Raw genomic sequence first — 16,033 nt, forward strand, 5'->3', positions numbered from 1 at the left:
GGGTCCGCTGCAGGTCCAGAAGTTTTGTTTTTTTTTTTCTTTTTTAATTGGCTGTTGATTAATTTGTGATCCAATGTGCGCGCATGATTTGCCAGTGTGTTCCGTGCGACATATACAGAATGGCCCGATCACGCCTGGTTACTGCAAGAGACCTCATGAAGCAGTAAACCTATTTGAGGGATACTATTCTTACTTATGTGTGTTCAGCCTCATCACTGTAAAAGCTGTAAACCCACAGGCCTGACCTTAGGACTCCATATAGAACATATGAAACCAAGACATGTCCATGCAATGCTCCCTTTCGCTATTTAGTAAAATTCCGTTCGAGATGTGCATCGTCAGGGCTGTTCTAGGATGAAATGGCTGAATTACATGGGAACACAAAGAGTTGTAAGTTAACTCAACACTTATTGAGGTAACACAAACAAAAAAATCCCCACCATATAAAACAAAACATCATTCATATTACTTCATGCAATTTGGGAGCCCACATTATTCCCCTAAGACCTCCGTCCAATTTCAGTCTGACCAATAAGTGAACACACGTCGTGTGAGGTGCAGAGCCTTAAACCAGTATTTAACCCTCCTGTTATGTCACGTGTAAAGTTAAAACATCTAAAAACAATAGGTTAAAGTATTTTATTGCTATGAAACTTATTCTGCTTGGCTTAACAGGTGTAATCAACATATAAAATGAAAATGGTTCATTTCACATATTTGCAACCTCCCCCTGCGTGTTTATATTACATAGATACTGTTCAGAACAGAAGTGTCTTGTTAATTTATCATCACTTCATAAAAAGAAAAGATTTCAAAATGTAAAATGAACTTAAAAAAACAATGGCATGTAAAAATGATGTATTTTATATGTAGGTCTTTCCAATGTACATTAAAAAGTTCTAACATGCTTTTTTTATGAAAACAGAGTGTATTATCCTCATTGAACCATAATCTGTGAAGGGTAAAGAACACCATTTCACCACTGATTGAAATAGTTAGTAATAAAGTTAACCCAGGAACATCACTGCTGTTCCTGAGAAATGAACATAACAGGAGGGTTAATGCTGTAATTCAACATGGCCTTGTCTCTGAAATGCATAATGACACCTGAGACATAGAAATCAGCTTCCCAGTCGCTTCCCAAGGCGTGCATCTTTAAGACTTATGACGCCACCTTGTGGACTGACAGTAACGTTCTAAAAAAAAAGGAGAAAAGATTTTATTCTCCAGCTTTATTGTTGGCACGTATTTTATTCCCTGTCTAAAAAAATGGTGGGAGCCTTAAAGTGTTGCACAAACTAGAGTGTGATTATAGTACTATGAATCTCACAACATTGCAGTGTGGAGAGCTTGTGATAAATAAATATGGGATCCATTTATGTCAAGTTAACTACAAATCTTTTTTTTTATTTAGAGAAATCCCACATTTCAACATTTTTCTTTGGTTTGACAGTCACATTAACAGAACAGAAAGCAACACTCATCTCAAATAATGATTAAAGTCTAGCTGATCATATGAATAACAGCCTCATCAATGTATTTACCAGAAAGACAGTGTCTGTACTAACCCGTATTTTAAATTCTGAGGGTGTGGACTTACTGAGCTGTTTAAGGACAATCAACACAAAAAATATATCACAGTATTAATCTGTAAACATGTATAGTCTGACTGATTAGCTTTATTCCTATACTTCAAACTGCAGCCTCAGAACTCAGAACTTGTCTTTATATGGCCTGAGACTTTGTGCCACATGTCCATCAGTCAAACAGTATTCATCCTTAGCATGTCTCAAACTCTTACTGTGGTGGAAATACTCCTTAAAGATACACCCAGCATAAAGCTGAGGCTTTTACCTCTCAAACTCATGAAGTGCCACTGTCCACAAATAATTCTATGAAATCTGCAAAAACAATATTTATTTAATGGCTTTTGTAAATTAATAATTATGCCCCCAACAGGGGCCCAATGTAAGCTGGTCAAGAATTGAAAAAAGGTGGCTGACGGTGTAAAAATGCTCAATATTGGCTCAAACCATTGTCAGTTTTTGGTCTAAAAGATCAAGATTTGCTGAACTGCTCATCAACAGTCTGGCCAAGGGTATCAGGTGCTGTACAGCAGCTGCTCAGCAAACACCAGTTCCTCTATGTGTAGAGTCAAAGCTGCACGCCGCGCGGCAGCTGCAGAAACATCATGAGTCTGGTCTTTTCTACGGGTCCCTCAGCTTAGCAGCAGGTGGAGTCACGCTGACTCTTTCTCTGCAAGTCCACTGTGTTGGTGTGGATGAGGTGATCAGCATTGTTGTCCAGCGCCAGAATACGACGCACTGCCTCCTCAAACGCTGACGCTACATTTGTAGCATCCTTGGCGCTTGTCTCAAAGTACGGGTGTCCTCCGTTCTCGCAGCACCACTGTCGAGCATCCTCCGCTGACACCTGTCGCTCAGGCACGTCCTGTTTGTTGCCCAGAACCACAAAGGGGAAGCTGTCAGGGTCCCTGACATCAGCATAATAAGAGAACTCCTTCTTCCAACTAGCCAGGTTGTGGAAGCTCTGTCCATCATCCACACTGAAGGTCAGCAGGCAGCAGTCGGAGCCACGGTAGAAAGGTGTGCGCAGACTACGGAAGCGCTCCTGACCCGCCGTGTCCCAGATCTGCAGGGTGACGCGTCGCCCATCCAGTTCCAACTCTTTGTTGAGGAACTCCACGCCTATAGTGTGGAAGAGGTGCGAGTCAAACTTGTTGGTGACGTAGCAGTTCATGAGCGAAGACTTGCCAACACCGCCGTCACCCAGCAGGATCACTTTGAGGAGAGCGGACTTGGACATCATGGCTGTGGTGAGACAGCTCAGGCCAGTCCTGGTCCTATTAGTCTGCACCAGTGAACTGAATGAAAGAAAGCACTTTCACCTGGAGAGCACAGAAACTTTAACTTATACAGAACATCCAAACTGTTAATAACATACAATCTACAAACAGCTCAGTGTTGTACATTTAGCTTGCTCATCAATTCGGTCTTCAATCTCTTCATTGTCATTAACTAGCAAACAGCTTGGCACAAAGTACTTGAGTCTCCATTTATCTAAAATTCAAATGCTTAACATGAATTCTGCTCAACTGAGCCATAACATGTGGCTCAAAGGTTTGTAACTGCTCAGACTTTGATAAGATTGTTAAACTGCTGTTTCACAAAGATCATTAATGAACATTCAACCTCAGCAAATGTGCAACTGATGTGGAAAAAGTTTTAGTTCTTTGAATCAATTAGGCGCGACTGACAGGAAATGGGTCTGCATTAATTATTTTAATGGTTTTTCCAAGCAAAATCACCCAGCCAGTCGCCTGGTTCTCAAACATGATGCCTGATAGTAAACTGAACACGTTCAGGTTTTGGACATTTGGCTGAATAAAACAAGCTACTGTAAAAGAATAAATCACCTTTGGCTATTTTCTACCTAAAGAATTAATCAAGAACATAATCATTAGTTGCAGCCCTACTATACCCGAGATAACCCATCTACAACTTTTGTCACTTGAAAAGATTACAAGCTGAACCTAAATTGTTGTAATAAAGAATTCAATCAGATTAAATAACCAGCTTCACACTGGGTCAGCATTTGGGAACAAGGACCACTGGAGAACAGCTCTGGAGTGGCCTCAGTAAACACATGATGTTATGTTATTCACAGGCTTTTTACCTTCGGCCTCACAAATAGAAGCTGTGCTTGAGATAAGAGCAAACTGCTTCTCAGTCATCTTTCACTTTACCACACCATGTCTGTAAATCAATGTTTACATGTGTCTTTATACTGTGAGTAGAACTAATGAACCCCAGTCAACGAGAAAATCCTGCTAAACAGCCACAGCACCTTCATCACACTCTGCAATTAATAAGCCGCTGTGTGTAGCACATTCTACATGAATTGATCCGTCACTGATCACAGGAGCAGAGAGTCAGATGCAATTCAACAGCAACTAAAAGAGGATTTAAAAACCCACCGTTACAGCGTCACCGTCTCATCCCTGGCCCACCTCTGTCACAGTATCACTCAGTGATATTTTTAGTACAAAGGTTGGTACAAATACTCATTTTGTAGCTGTACCAAACCTTAATAAAAAGTGTTTATGAGAGGTCTGCAGACCAACTGCCCCATGTCTCTATCACATACTGAATCCTTAAAGCCTGACTGTGGCTCTAAACAGTGTGCACATCTGCAGAGGACAGCAGCTGTGTAATAGTCACAGTTCTAAAGTAAAAGCAGTTTGTCAGCTGCTATGATTAGTTCTAAACATTTATTCACTACAATATGTGGATGTAAGCCATGTGACTCTCCAAAGAAGATGTGAGACAATTAATCAATTAGTCAATCATTAATCATACATAACTGTGAGATGCTGACCTACTCAAATTATACATTTATGGTGGAGTATTGCTTAAAAACCATAAAAAAAAACAAGCTGAGCATCACTAATTCAGTTTTCAGGGCCAGGTTATTGTACAGTTATGAAAAATAATTCCAGTTCTGCAGAACCAGTTTGTGACTAACGATAAAGTAAGTTTAACACATTGCTCTGTCTTGTAACCCTAGTTTGATGACTAGCTTGTTTAATATGTTACAGACGGATTATCAGTCATATCCAACTGGAGTGTGGACTACAGCAGCTATGAGATCAAATCTACTGCTTGTTAGTACAAGTTACACTAAGTGAAGCATCATCAGCTACGTTGTCACACCAACTGGCAACAAGAACCATTTTCTGCCTGGGGGATGAAATCTGGGAACATGAAGTCTTTGTCCTGGGATTTACAGACTGTAGTGCTGCTCCTGTTGCTTCCTCAAGGGAAACATTAACATTTGGAGAAAGGAAAAAAACAGCTATGTTTTGCAGTAATACATGGGGTCACACACACACACACACACACAGTCACACACTCAGGAGTCATGTGCTTTATTCAGCAGAAGGCTAGTTTTTACAGAGGAGGCTGCTCCACGAGTAGAAACATGAAGGTTTCCCTGAAACAACTTAGCACATGATTTGATACTACTCAAATACTACAATACCATACGCAGCAACAACACATGGTGTGACAGCAGTGACAACCGCTTCTTGTAGGTCTGTGTAAACTTGCAAATAATGATGTGTGTTGTTTGCGATATAAAACCATATGAGGATCTGTGTAAACTTGCATGTAATGATATGTGTTGTTTGCGATATAAAACCATATGAGGGGGTTCCAGCACGCAAACCCACAAGTGGTCCATTTTCGGACGAGCAGCCACCGGGACGCGGTTGTTTTGCCAGTTATTCATCTTTACCATCGCTTTAGTGTCTTTGGCCGCTTTTGTTGAAAATGTAACTGTTTAGGAAACAGTATTACATAACAGTAGAAGACAACACTACTTAAAATGAAACTAATTAGCTACAGTAGTGTAAGTTACTCATGCATTAAGAGCAGGTTAGCTTCACCGGTTTCAGCTAGCACACATTGACTTTCAAGAGATGTTTATCACTCCTAAAACCTGCATACACTGTCATTAACATGGCTGCATAATAAACTTTACTTATGTTTAGATAACATCAAAATTTTAGGGTGGAACGGTCACAACCCGGTGCCAGCGGTTACATTCGTGCGGTTCACAGCACAACTTAGCCGCATATCGACTCCGATGTCCCCGCTGCTCCGGTGACGCTCATATGACCTGGGAGCATCGCGCCTCCTCCTGTCACGCGCCTCCTCTCCTCACGCGCCTCATGATTTTTTTTCTTGTGAAATACATTGTTTCATCATTTCACACTGTAAAAGTTTCAAATAAAGAACTTTAAGGCCATAACTTCTGATGAAGGGTCTCAAGGAAACATCGATTTGTTAGGGGTCACAAGCCAGAATGCTGGGAACCACTGGGCACATAACCTGACAACCTGCTGCACATAACCTGACAACCTGCTGCACATAACCTGACAACCTGCTGCACCCAAGCGACTGACAGCCCTCCATTTATAACAATATCCGCTGCAGTAACACAGGATTATATAGATGCATCGGTGCAGGTTTGCAGGCCTGTTGCAGTGGGTTACAATTCATCATCAGAGCACAAACTAGTGTTTTACTTTGAAACTAAGTATCAGATTTATGGCAGCTCCACACCTTCATCTGCTGGGTGCTCTGTTTCTATCTGAGTTGGAGTGAGGGAGAGAAAACAGAAATGGATGCAGAGCACTGATTTGACACACCACCATGACTGAAAGGATGAAATCATTCAGTATGACCAAAAGCTGAGGAGATCAATCCCAGAGAGTTGAGACACAATACGTCCACTTCTACTGTATCTGAGGTACTGCAGGACCAACTCTGACTCTGCCTTTTCATTATAGGGGCTTTTGTCTTCAGACAACCCTAATTTAAAAAGCAACACAGCTTTACACAAAACCTTTGACTTTAACAGCTTTCTGAGCTTGAGTGGATGTGACGTCACCAATACATGTAAATGGGCCATTGCGCCACATTGGCAGGCTTCACAGAGGAAGAGGAACCAGCACTGAGGCAGGTCAGGAGGCCAGATTCCTAAGTCACATACTCACTCACACAAGTCACATGTGTCGTCTACTGGCTCCAGTTTGCTTCAAATGAGTGGGATATTGTAGGAGGCTCAGGGTATGTTGTCATCCTTTTCTTAGGAATTCACCTAGAACCTGTACTCAGAATGACCTACAAGTGGTGCAACAGGACAGACATTTCCCTAAGGATCAGGAAAGTAATGCAATAGTGAGGGCAAAGGTCAAGGTATTAGTGGCTTTTCAGCAGTTCTCTATAGGCAGAAAATGCTCAAGAGAGAAGCAGCTAAATGAGCTATTGTAAGGAGTGATGAACCGATTGACAATTAGAGAAAGCAAAGGAGACCGGAAATGATTCAGTGGGAAGAAAATGATAAGAGCCACTTCCCTTTCAGTCTGCAGCTGCAATATGCAGTGGCTTGGCTTTTGTGCCTGGAGCTGGAAGATTCTGCCATGCAAAGTAAAGGATGAATCCTTCAGGATTCCTGTTTCAACCACAAACATGCACTGCATGAATGTTCTGTCTCTTGTTTCCATTCTGCATTCCATCACTCCTCCCTTTCTGTACTGAAGAAAATATTTAATAGGCTGTAAGAAAGTCTCTTGTTTCCATTTTCCACCCACTGTCAGAAGGTTTGGGTTAAAATTGAGCTTCTTTTTGAGAAATAAGAAAAGCAGCACAATGTTCCCAACTTGTTTTCTCAAGCTCCAAAAAAATGAAGCAGCAACAGTGACGGTTCAAAATGTAAAAAGTCACTGATATCAGCTCATCAGAGCAGAATATTCTCTAGGTTTTTACAGGTTTCCATAATAGTGGACTAAATATTTTTAGGTCTGAGACAATTAGTTGAACAAGTCAATCAGTAATTAAAGTAAGCCTTAGCTTCAGCCCTACACAGACTTGGACTTAGAGGCAGACCCAGTTGCTGTGGTACCACTGCTGCCCACACCCGATGCAGGTCACAAAAGTCATTGCGTCCTCATCAGGGCCGCCTCGCCTCACCCACGCAGGCAAGAAAAGTGCCCCCCTGGACACCTGAGTCACCCTACAGTCTGACCCTCCACATTTCTTGCAGCGAATCTTCTGCGTCTGTGTCCCTTCTATCCTTTGAGGAAGCTGCCTCTCGCTCACACCCCGGGATGAATACTGTTCCCTCAGCTGCCGCAGCTCTGCATTGGCCATCTCCTCTGCTGACATCCCAGCAAAGGCCTCAGGCAACAGAGAGCCGCTCAGGAGGCCCTGACGAAGGTGACCATTTTTAGGATTCCTTAAGTTGGCCACCTTGCTCCTTACACAAGCTTTGTATTTGACTTGACTGGACGTGTGGAGCTCATGGATGTGCTGCTCGATATCTCCAGCCAGCTCTGCAGCCTTGCCCTGATCAGAGGTTTCAGGGCAGAGGGCAGCAAGGAGGAGCTGAACACATTTGGCTCTTACAGATGGGAAATCAAAAGACACAGCTGTGCTCTCTGCAGTGGAAGTCAGAGCGTGGAGGCCATCTTTTTCCACTAAGGATGATGCTTCAGCTTCTACAGCGGCCTTCATATTCTCCAGCCTACTGTCAGAGTGTGAAACCCCCTGCTGGAAAATTCCTCCATCCCCAGTCTCCCGTTGTGGAGAGATCCTGAAAGAGCTCTCAGGACCCTTGCTCTCTTCGGTGCATTTCACACCTAGTGTACCTTTGCTGTATTGTCTCTTCCACTTGGACAACAAGCTCTTGGCTGTCTTCTTCATTCCATTATCAGAGCAGGTTTTCACGAGCCTGTAGAGAACTTTGACAATATCTGTCATTTCCAGCTGCTCTGTTGTGATGTGCGACTTCTCGAGGTCACAGAGGAGGGTGGAGATGTCGCCATAGCTTCTGTTTGCTGTGAGTTTCTCTATCTGCAGAGCACAGTGGACTATTTCTTTTGTATCCATGGTTGCTACAGAGATAAGCATATGATAAAATAAGAAAGATAACAATTATATAATATAAAGACACCTAACCTTTAAGAAACGTACCCATAAAGAAATGTAACTTATGCTACTGACAACAAAAAGAACATGCAGTTCTCCTAATGTCCCACAGAGCAATGTGCACCATTAAACACATTCAGATATGTGTTTGCATGTATGTGAAGTGGTTTACCAAAATATGTTTGCATGTATGTGAAGTGGTTTACCTGAATTCTCTCATGGTTTGCAGCTTCTACACACAAACAGCAACACGTCTACATGGGAGCAGCCATGTTGAACACGTCTCCCAAAGCAGGAAAATACCAGAATTCACTTCTAGATGGCGCTGAAAGCTCATAGAATCAGACATGTGGTTTGTCATCAGTTTCAGGCTTGAAACAAGCACACAGTTTGACATGTATAGGATTAGTTTTTATGCAGGGATTTAGATGTGTGCATAAGGCTTAACAGGTGAGTCCCACCGTGTCTGTAAGTATTCCAACACCAGGATACATCTGTGTTTGTTTTCACAACTCTTTTCTTTGTGATGACAATAACAACAAAGCTGGATTCACCTCTGTGTCAACAGGTTGCACAGGTTCATAAGTCCAGGGATTAAAGTATTCCATAGAGTGACATTCTCACAATCTCATTTATGACACCGATGGAGGATTTGCGTGAGTTGGGTGTTTGGAGTGTGCATGCAGAAACAGAGTCCTCACATGCAAACAGCCAAGTGGCTTCAAGACAAGAATTCAGGAAGCAGAAGGTATCTCATAACAAGACGAGGCAAGCCTTCGAGCTGTTGTGCAGTTGGCTGTTATGAAGGAAAAAGATGAATGAGTGTTTAGGATAATTCATGGTTGTGTTTCCCTGCATCAAAACCACTACAGTGGATAGACTAGTTTGCAGGTAGTTGTCATAAGTGCTCCAGAGTAATGTCACTGAGAACTGCAGCCAGAACCAGTAGCTGCATCCACTTATCACTGAGGGTCACACAGGAGCTGGAGCTGATCCCAACTGACAGTGGGTGAGAGGTGGGTATACCCTGCACAGTCTATAACCGAGTCTGTCACAGGGCTGGCACGTAACCACTCATGCTCACATTCACAGCTACAGTATGAGCAACTCAGAGCCACCAATAAACCTGCATGTCACAAATATCAGAAAGTCCTCTGTGGCTGCAGCTGAAGTCTCTCAATCAACAAAAAAAAAGTCTACAGCAGTTTCACAAAACCCAAACTAATGTCTTCAGTGGTCTTGTCTGTCCAACTGACTGCTCAAATCCCAAAGTAGGTTTTACATAGCTCTCTAGGCAAAATTTTCCAAAAACACCCTTTAATTAAGTTACTGCATCAGGTGTATGGCATTTTCACATCTGTTATGACATATGTCATGGGTGTGCAATGGCATGGCCATGAACAAGAAGCCTTTTGGAGAAAGTCCAATGACCGAGTTAATGGAAAATTGGCAGTGTAGACTAGAAGCTGAATTCCACATGAAAAAACTACCTTTTAAATCACTGGAGCAGATTTAAAATCAGCACTTTAATTCCAAGTATGCTTCTGTCAATTAGATATGTTATTATTAATGCACAAATACCTCCATGACATATAAATAGATGAGCATTATGTAACCATGGTATGACATCATCCACTTAATCTTATATTAAAATTTGCTTTCAGGATTCAGATGTGATGGAGGCTTGAAGGAAAACTGAGCTGTGTCTCTTCACATAATAGCTTCTGGCTCTCAAGTCTTCAAACAGCAGCTTTTAAAACCACAAACCTTCCGGGAGGCTTTTAGCAGTGTTAATGTTTAACTTTTCCTTCTGAGCACAAGTGCGCTGGCTTAAGGGTCCAGCAGTGTGATGTAACGCATCACTGGACGTTTCTGGCAGGTTTTCAGTTTGCCGTTCAGGTTGAAGGTTAGTGCATTCTGTGGACTGTACCTATGACCTTTCAGTTACAGGACAGACCTCACTTCAAAGTGTGTATTGCCTCTATTTGTGTGTGTGTGTGTGTGTGTGTGTGTGTTGCAAAGGGCGGGGTCCAGCTGGGCCTTCAGTGAACACATGTAAGAGAGAAAAAGGAAAAAACCCTCTTACACCAGTCGACAGACCACAGGCCACTTGCCTTATCTTTCTCCAACCACATGTAATTGGAATTTCTAAAAACACTCACAAGGCTCCTCAGGTCTTAACAAATAAATTTTCTGCGGCCTGTCTGCACTTGTACCCTCCTTATCTGTGGAAATGGAATTGTACCAGCACATCGCTGCTGTGACATGCATTCACCAAGAGGTGGCGCTCTCTGCTCTGTGCTGACTTCAGTGGAGCTCTGTGAGGAAGTGGAGCCTGAAGTATCACATTCTGCTTTTGTTGTCTCCGCCTCTTGTACAGACCACACCACACTTGACTGCACACACATGAACACACACACACTACCCCGCCCTGGGCTTAAGAAATCCTCAAACTTTCTTCTTAAACTGATCAGTTTCTTCATGGGCAGACATTTATGACAACACCCCCAACGCTTCAAGAACATGTGTATGTTGTACACATACAAACCAGAAGAAAAAGGGTTAAACCATGTGTCGTTGGGGTCAAACACCCACATTATCAAGGTTTTGTTGTCAGTGCAAGATTCAACCTACTTAGGGACTGTTGGGGGGGAAGTGAAAGGTTCTGTGTTTCTCGAGTTTCTATTTTGGTGGCTATGAAGCAGACAAAGTGTCACAGTCTTTAGCTTGTACTTATTAACAGTCTTGCACCACCTCAGGCAGGAAATGAGACTCCCCAAACATGCAACACACACAAACCTGCAACTGACTGTATGTCGGCTCTGGCTGATCATAATATTGTCCTTTTATGAGAAAACTCTTGTCAAAACCAGGAAGTCAATAAGGAAGTGCAACCGATAGCCACTTGTTAGGATGAGTCAAATGCAAAATCCTCAGATACAGAAACACTTTTGTTTGTTGGTGGGAAAACTGAGCAGGTTATGTTTCTTCTGGCACTGTAAGAATTTGAATTTCAAAACGCTTCTGGTGATGTGATGCAACACTTCTGTTGGCAATAGCTCAAGGAAATGTTGCATCCTCCAACTGTAAGCTCTGAAGCTGATTATTTTCAAATAATTATAGAAAAGAACAGTGACATGAAAGGTTGATTTCAATATTCTGCTCATATACGACAGTGCTCTGAAGGATGTGACGTACCAGTCATCTGGGGCTTTAACCATATGTTCCCTTGGGTGCACAAACAATAATCCACATTGATTCATCACATTTGTTTTCCCATGAAACCCCCCCTGTCCCACACACACACCAGCTGGACACATGCTCAGCATTGGGGGAAATCCACCGCCACCGGGCCCCGGGTTACAAATAGCCACATCCTCCCATGCTGCTCACAGTTGTGCAGCATCCACCGGACCAACATTTATAATGTGATCATCACAGTAGTGGGGTGAGACCCAGAGTGCAAACTGTGCACAGGTGTGAGAGGCTTTGTCAGTACAGCTGTGTGTGAGAGCAATGGTGTTCAAATGAAAGTGGCATCAGATAACCCGACTAGAGTCTCAGTCTGTCCAAGCGAGGATCTTAATATGAAATCAAAAGTTAACCCAAGACACAAGGATCTATGAGCAAAAGTAGATGCGGGAGCAAGTTATGCTCTCTCATATTTGGAGAATGTACTAAGCCTAACAAACAAAAGAAAATCCACTATTGGAGTCAGATATCTTTAATCACATCTTGGCAGCAAAGGCAGATCAGCAAACATCTCTGTCCAAGTAACAAGCTTCTGGAGAGTCATGTGACTTTTGAACCAAAAACAAAAACGCAGACATAGTTCAAACCAAACTGCACATGTCAACACAAGCTTAAAGCAACGTTATGTCATGTTTGATGAACAGTGGCAGGATGAGGGTTAGAGAAACAAATCTCCATCTAACAGTAGCTACCATGATCCACCACAGGTTGGTGGTCAGACCAGACCACGTGCTGTTACAGTTAGCTTAATCCATGCTTACATTTGATCATTTATTACTTGATGTTGATGCTTGTCTGGGTTTTACAGTATTTATGTTGCAACATTACTTGTTTTGTACTGTTCTGCAAGTGTTCCCACCCAGTTATGTGCACTTGTATTAGGGCCCATCTAGGGCCAGACACTGCAAAAGCTGTAAATGCTGTGGCTTTGAGGCACCCCATAATAAACATCCAATAAAGGCTGAAAATAATGATGGTGCTTAGTATATTTAGTCATAGTCATTTTCTGCAGCAGAAGAATAAAGAATTCCTGAATTATAGCCTAAATGTAAGCATTTTCATCATTATGTTTAAATTTAAACATTTCTACCTACTTTTCCTTTTATGCCTGAACCGTCTGCTGTGGTGGATCAGTCACAGCACTTCCATAACCCTGTTAATCCACAGCTCTTACCTCACACAAGCAGTACACACAGATGAATATCTACTTATGACAAGGTTTAAACAGGTGGGATCAAGTACAGTACATGGTCCAGAAGGGTCCGTATCTTGTGTGTAAATGACTACTGTTAGAGAAAGCTTTCTTTATCACATATGCAGCAGGGTGCATAAATGTTGTAGGGATCAACTTTGGTATAAATTCCTCTGAAGCTAAATTCCTGAGATGATTCTGTTGCTGTTTAACGCTCTGCAAGAAATAATGAATGATCTGTCTTGTATTTTTAAGTTTTCGTGAGAATTGAGACAAGAAATATGTCTCTGAAGTACTAAAGTACAGAAATGGAAAGACATTTTTCGCCTTCTTTCCTCATCTCTCCACACCACTTGTCTGGTAATTTCCACTGGGTGATTGAGTCTGAATTCCAGATATCCCAAGGTGATGTGTGTGGACAGGACACTTCTTCACCACTTCCATTCTTCTCCTCCATCCTCTCCTCCTCTTTTCCTCACTTCCTCTTCCTCCTTCATTTCCTGCTTTTCACTCTACTCTCCTCTCTTTGTTCTCCTTCACGTCATCGCTCCTCTCACCCCCCGGCATATTTACCCAACACATTCCTCCCTTCCCCCCCACATTCTTTCTCTCCTCCTGGCGCCTGTCCTCCATTTCAGCCTTCTGATGGATGCACCATTAGGAGCTCAGATGATTGGTTAGCTGCAGGGCTGACATATTGTATGAAAAGAGAAGCTGAAGATAAAAAAGAAGCTGTGGGATGAGGTGCGTTTTCAGACCCAAGCAGTGCAAAGCTACACACATGAATTTACTGCAGGCATGTGCACACTCTCACCTGCTTATATCAATTCCTGCATGGTCATATGGCAAAGACATCAACAGCCAACTGAGAGCTGGAGTCCCCACTTCACTCTGTGAGGACTCAATAAAAGAAGGCACACACACATAAACACAGTTTGAGCCATGAGATGAGAAAAGGCTGAAAACAGCTTAGGTGCCAAAAAGTGTGTGATCACACCTGTTTGGTCTGAACAAAAATAAAACACTGAGAAGTCTTTGCATTCATTTTCATTAGCTTTCTAGTGTCAGCATATAGGCAATGAAGGGTTTAAAGCGAGAGTGAAATACCACAGTCTTTCTCTTACAAATGAATGTGAACTCATATTGGAAGTTCAGTAGCTGTAAATTGTAACAGTAAAGACTACAGTGAGGACCAGCTGAAATCGAGCATCATTTAGTCAAATAAAACCAAGTCAAGATTTTTATTTGCCATTTATGCATAAACAGAATAGGCATATAGAAGTGCAGGGGTTAGGCGACTTCTCCATACATGCTCAGTATGAAAGCAGCCTAAAATCAGCAGTCATCCAGGTCTGGACATCACTCACATGACTGGCTGTGTGAAAGCTGGAGATCTGCTCTAGCCCTGTCACTTCTGCAAACTGTTAACCTCTGAACTGCTGAACATGTGGTGTGATATACAAACATGTCCGACATGGGTGGCAGTCATTGAGTTTAGGTCCCTGTCTGTCTGCTGGCTCTCTTCAGAGGATGAAGGCTGCTGTTACAGCGATGCTGGCATGATGGAAAACACGGACACACACTCTGAAGACAGAGCACAAGTCATGCTCTTTTCATTTCCCTCGGCTTTGAACTGAAGTCCTTTGTTACTCTGATCTGAGGTAAACCACAATGCGGCATCTCACTTCCTCGCTTTCAGAAAACGTTTAGCAATTGTGTCATTCCAAAGAGGGAACTTTAAAGTAAACACACACACATTGTGCTGGTTCACAGCTTAGAGGAAGTAACACTAAACAGGAAGCTAGTGAGTGCTCGTGTCATCTAGCATCGATGCTTGTTTGGGAATTTTGTGACTATCTTGAAATAATGTCTAACTGCATTAAAAGCAAATGATATACTTTAATCAAATGTGCAGAAAAGATACTCAGACTTTAACACTTTGCAGGCGCATCTTTGTACATTAATCTATAAAAGCAAGAAAATGTGATTCATTTTTCAAATGAGGGGAGGCAGCAGTGGCACAGTGGGTAGAGCAGTCGTCTTCCAACGAGAAGGTTGAAGGTTTGAATCTTGGTGCCAGAAACAAATTCCTTGTGTGTAACATACTTGGCCAATAAAGGTGATTATCCTTAAAAAACAAATCTACATGTGAGCATTACTGTCACAGATAATCAGCTGCTGAGAACTGGCCATTTTAGGTCATTCTCTGTCTTTGTCTAACCACACCAGAAGAAGTGCGGAGTCTGTTAGGTTAATTGTGTGTACTCTGATACTGACAGTGAAACACAGCAGCTGTGGTGCAAAAAGGGAAACGCTTTCTCCATGTGGCGCTAAGGTTCACAATCTCACACTGGCAGCTTCAACAAAGTTACATAACAGCAAAACATATGAAAGGAAAAAAGACAAGGGACTGAAAAAAATGAAGGGAAACATAGAAGAGAGAAAGAGAAAAGGAGGAGAAGCAAAAGAAACCAGATGATGTCACACATTTCATAGTAAGAGAAGGGCATGAAGTCAGCAGAGCAAATACACAAACTGTTTCTCTCATTCTTTCAGTCTGAGCACAGTGCCGAGACGTTGAGTGACTGCCACTCGGGTTTCAGCAGATGTGGCAAACTGGCCTTATTTGGCATCACAGGAAAGAAAAAGGAAGGAAGAAGGCAGCCAGGGCCAAAATTCCACATCAGGTTTTTATCAAACCAAAAGTGACGTGGAGCCAGCAGCAGCCGCCTCTTAACCTCAGTTTGTCTGCTGTGACAGCTGAATAACAGTTTCTGGAGGCTATGAGGTCAGCCATTTTGAGGCCTGAAGTCTTTTCTTCAAGTAAGCCAAGATATTTTCTTATATTACACAGCCTTATGCTGGTTTACTGTTTACACATTGAGAGCCGATGTACCAGAGTCAAATGCCTTGTGTGTCCGTCACACCTGGCCAATAAAGCTGATTCTGATTCTGATATGTTTCTGACCTCTGATGGCTTTATTCTGAGCTGCAAAGTTACAAGGAAATAATCATTTTATGTTAAGAAACATGCAGTAAATTCCTTAAGCTGCAAAAACATTGATCCAGACTCATC

At 42.4% G+C, this 16,033-nt stretch overlaps 2 protein-coding genes across 3 annotated transcripts; both read right to left on the bottom strand.

Annotated features, from left to right (window-relative positions):
• Positions 1–937: 937 nt before the first annotated feature.
• On the bottom strand, positions 938–3,430 carry LOC109960496 (ras-related protein Rab-9A-like). Its single transcript, XM_020600642.1, has one exon. It carries the CDS (start codon positions 2,827–2,829, stop codon positions 2,224–2,226), a length of 606 nt encoding a protein of 201 aa, XP_020456298.1. The 5' UTR covers positions 2,830–3,430; the 3' UTR covers positions 938–2,223.
• A 2,164-nt stretch (positions 3,431–5,594) lies between these two features.
• Positions 5,595–8,806, bottom strand: tceanc (transcription elongation factor A N-terminal and central domain containing). Of its 2 annotated transcripts, XR_002275017.1 has the most exons (3): positions 8,720–8,806; positions 5,965–8,479; positions 5,595–5,920 (listed from the first exon to the last, which is right to left on the bottom strand). XR_002275017.1 is itself a non-coding variant. In XM_020600640.1 (2 exons), exon 2 carries the CDS (start codon positions 8,472–8,474, stop codon positions 7,461–7,463), a length of 1,014 nt encoding a protein of 337 aa, XP_020456296.1. In that variant the 5' UTR covers positions 8,475–8,479; positions 8,720–8,806; the 3' UTR covers positions 5,595–7,460. The 2 variants fall into 2 exon arrangements, 1 of the variants encoding a protein (XP_020456296.1); XM_020600640.1 differs by having other exon boundaries at positions 5,595–8,479.
• Between the last annotated feature and the right edge of the window lie 7,227 nt (positions 8,807–16,033).

The sequence above is a fragment of the Monopterus albus genome, unplaced genomic scaffold, assembly GCF_001952655.1.
Source record: "Monopterus albus unplaced genomic scaffold, M_albus_1.0 scaffold48.1, whole genome shotgun sequence".
Lineage (NCBI taxonomy): Eukaryota > Metazoa > Chordata > Actinopteri > Synbranchiformes > Synbranchidae > Monopterus > Monopterus albus.